Consider the following 3,867-nt stretch of genomic DNA (forward strand, 5'->3'; position numbering starts at 1 on the left):
GGGGAACATAGGACCCGGGGAACAGAGCAGGGTTTTGTTGTTGTTCTGGTTTTCCCATTGGCTGTGACTTGTTAAGCTGCTCGTCACTGCCAGTTCTTCCCCTAAGTAAATACCACATTTTGCTCTGACTCTCTCTCTCTTAGGTCCATGTCGTCCCTGTACAGCGACCCACAGTGGAGCGCCAACATGGACAGAGCGGTGTCCAATCTGTCAGGTCCCGAGGTCCCTCTGGAGCAGGCTCTGGCCTGGCTGGGCGAGAGGGCAAAGGAGGAGCACTTCTCTCTCACTGATATCTGGGGGGTCTTGACCTCAGTCGGGATCATGAAACAGGTGCATTGCACACATACAGGGCAGAGCTGAGAGAAAGCAGCAGGGCTGAGCCAGTGCTTAGTTCGAATGCCCTCACATTTACATAAACATAACAACTTGCGTCATTCTCATAAACTGATTAGTTTCACAACAAAACCGACAGAGGACAGACATCAATAACTTAACAATCAATTAACAAGCAATATGATTGTGAAAGACATAAATACAGCTATAAAAGGATGAAGAGGGTCCTAATTTAATATTCCAATTGCATTTGGCCTGAATGTCTTTCTATAGAGGTGTGGTGGCTCTCACTTGTCTCTGCCGCCTCCCTGAGGATAAAAGCTGACAGTGCAGATATAAAGGGTGGAGAGGATTTAATCTGGAAAACTTTGTTCTTTGTATTTCATTATTATTTCTCACTTCTGTGACTTTGCTTTAATTTTACCAGCCTTATTTGCTATATGTTCTGGTACCACATAGCAATGAAGATAAAATAGTACTTTCCACCATGTTGCTTTTCATACGCCAGTTCCAAGGTATGCTTGCCAACTCGAAAATCATTTAACTTCCTGAGTAGATACAATCTCTGTGTGGCTTTCTTAAAAGCCTTAGTTACTCATCAATACATGTTGGCTGACATATGACAAGCTGAAATTAGAGTTTGAGTATGATATGGTCCATTATTGAACAACAGTAGCCAGGAATTAATCATTCTTAATGCATTTATTGTTGATTAAAGCACCATTAATTGATTATTTAAAGCTGCGTTGATTTTTTTTTGGCCACTTGGGAGCAGAAGAACATTTATAACCACCAAATTGACATATTATCACCTTCTGAAGTTGTTATAGCAAATGTGTTAGCCAACAATTGCCTATTTACACATCTAGCCATCAGAGAACAACATCTGTTTGGCTCTGGCCAATCGCTGTTCAGCAAAAACTACTAGCAAAGAAACATAAAATCTCCAGCACAGAGTGGACTGTCAGAGAGGGAAAGTTAGCCTTGGCATAGTAAATGTTTTGACAGTGAACATTTTAGAGTTTTTCATGTAAATCAGACCCTGGAACTTGCTTCCATTATCTACATAATAATATATTGCTAGCAGACATTATATGTTTCACAACCGCTAATGCTACATCAGCCACTTCCAGTTACATGCTAACAAGCTAACAAACATGAACAAATCATCTGCTAGTCGATGAATTCTGGTGCACCACAGCCCCTCTATCTGGGTCTGACTGAGCCATCTTGATGCGCGCTGCTCTTGCACCTAACTAGCAGCGGTCGTATTCATAGGTCCAGAAAGATGTGCTTCTAGCCTCTTTTCTTTTTATTTTACTTTTAATGTGGAAAACCATGTTGAAACTAAATATTCATCACAGCAAAGTATTTTTATATACTTTGAAACGTGTCTGGAAGGGAAACACAACAGAGAGAGCATTATAATTTCTAGCTTCACAGTTCACTGACCTGGTGCTCTTTTGGCAGCTGGATCCTCGACATCTTTCTGAGGATAGCATGACCGCCTTCAATCCCTATCCCGTATACAACGCAGTAGCCAAAAGCTGCCTTCAAAATGGTCCTGAAAAAGGTACTGAACACACACACACACACACCTACGCAGACAACAGACTGAAGCTGTACTCAAGCACTGAGCATTGTTTACCAATGCAGACTCTACATTCTTTCTTTTAAATCAATCAGGTTCATAACCGTGTTTTCTAAGATTTGTTGTCACAGTCAATGATTTGCATCCGTCTGTCTTTATTTGGCTCAGGTAAATGGTTTGAGATGACTCCTCAAGAGGTTGGCTTCACAGATCTGGGCCTCTTTATTAACACCTCTCGTCTAGGCAGCAGAAACTACGAAGCAGGTCCTGAAGGGCCAGAGATGGACATGGTCAAGCTGCAAGGTACGTCTGCCTCTTTTGTCTGCTAGAAACACAATCTCCTAAAAGTAACGACATCAGTCCATAGCCAATTGTGTGGAAGCTCAAAAAGCCCATGATAATGCTTTGTTACCATGGCAATAAATTACGGAAGTCAAAAGTGCTCGTGATTGCAAAAATACTTTATATCCTGTTCTCTTGCCATGAAAAGTATTTTGTTCTTGTGCTAGAAAAATTGTTGTTGTTTTCTCAGGATAATGACACAATTATTCTGTAATAAGAACACAGTTCATTAGCACAACATAAGAAACAGAACTCCAGATCTTGAAAACAGGATTAGAAAAATAATTTCTATTACATTCTCAACTTCTGTGCTATTTCTTGGTAATGAATTATTAACTGTATGATTTATTAACTTTATGTGAAATGTTCAAATAGTTTCCTGGAATAGTTTCTTAGCATAAATGCACAGTGTAATTTCAGGGTCACTTCAATGACATTAAACCTTAAGATTAGTGCTCAGTACCACTCAGCCGTTGCATAATGTTGTCTGTGGCTCTGTGGCTTTAAGGAGCTTAAAAATAAAGGTTAAAAAAAACCTGATGACATCATCAGAGTTATGTTGGCTTGGGCTTGAGACTATAAATGTATAACTGAAAGCCTGTGGTACAAACCGGCTAAAAGGTGTTCTCATCAGCAGGGTTTTTACAGTGTGTATCGTGTGTGTGTGTCTGCTTTGTTATCCAGGTATAATGGGCAGCGCAGTAGCAAATGAACAGAGTTTGTTCAACTTTATGCCTGCCTGGCTGAAAGGTAAAAAACTTCACTTGTCTATAATTAATGGATGAAGTAGCAGAACATTTTTAAATGTAAAAAAAACTCTGTGTGTTTGTGTGTGTGTGTGTGTGTGTGTGTGTGTGTGTCTAAGGTCTGCTGGGAGCAGCTACTGATGAAAACAACTTACTGGATGTGGCGTTTCTCTGGACTGAAGGTACCAGGTTTATAGAATAGTAGCTAGTGAATAACCTATATGGGCATGTATATTTATATTTCTATGTATCAGTACCACACCAGGTCAAGAGTTTCTGGGACGTCATGGACCGTTACATGTGCGGGTACCACAGCCTTTTGAAGGTAACGGAGCTGATCAGAAAAAACACAGAGGATCCCACTGTTTTATCTGGGCTGGACGACCTGCAGAAAACACTGAAAGGTACTAATGCTAGCAATGACGGTAAAGATGAGGATAATTAATCTGAAACTTTACATATGCAGGAAAGGCTCTCAGTTCACTCAACACTGTGAATTATTTTTTTCCAGAGAGTTTGAACCTAAACTCTACGGCTTCATTGGGAAAGAAGAGCCCAAAACAACAACAAAAGCTGATCCTTGAGCTGTGGCGTCAGAAGATGGCACCCATACATACTTGGATCCAAAGTCTGGAGGAAGGACCAGTCAAAAGGGGTGGTCAGTTTGAGAGTCATAATGTTCTTGTCATTGCTGCTACCCTCTGCAGCCAACGCTTTTTCTACCATCTGTCCGAGCATTTACTGAGCCATTGTACGCTCAGTAAATGCTTTAAATAAAAACTAAAACTTTAAATACCAGGAGCTGCACGGGTTGCCTTCATAGCTCTTCCGGCCGACCTGTGGCCCTTTGCTGCA

General features: G+C 40.9%; 1 protein-coding gene across 1 annotated transcript in view; it reads left to right on the top strand.

The window, feature by feature from the left end:
- Positions 1-3,867, top strand: part of LOC118323053 (cytosolic phospholipase A2 gamma-like) — an 8,050-nt gene that overhangs the window by 3,074 nt on the left and 1,109 nt on the right. The window contains exons 4-9 of the mRNA XM_035654973.1: positions 144-330; positions 1,804-1,906; positions 2,093-2,227; positions 2,951-3,016; positions 3,267-3,416; positions 3,524-3,670. Coding sequence (XP_035510866.1) covers positions 144-330; positions 1,804-1,906; positions 2,093-2,227; positions 2,951-3,016; positions 3,267-3,416; positions 3,524-3,670 — 788 coding nt within the window. The remainder of the gene's footprint in view (positions 1-143; positions 331-1,803; positions 1,907-2,092; positions 2,228-2,950; positions 3,017-3,266; positions 3,417-3,523; positions 3,671-3,867) is intronic.

The sequence above is a fragment of the Morone saxatilis genome, unplaced genomic scaffold, assembly GCF_004916995.1.
Source record: "Morone saxatilis isolate NCDOM2014 unplaced genomic scaffold, NCSU_SB_2.0 Contig14, whole genome shotgun sequence".
Classification (NCBI taxonomy): Eukaryota; Metazoa; Chordata; class Actinopteri; family Moronidae; genus Morone; species Morone saxatilis.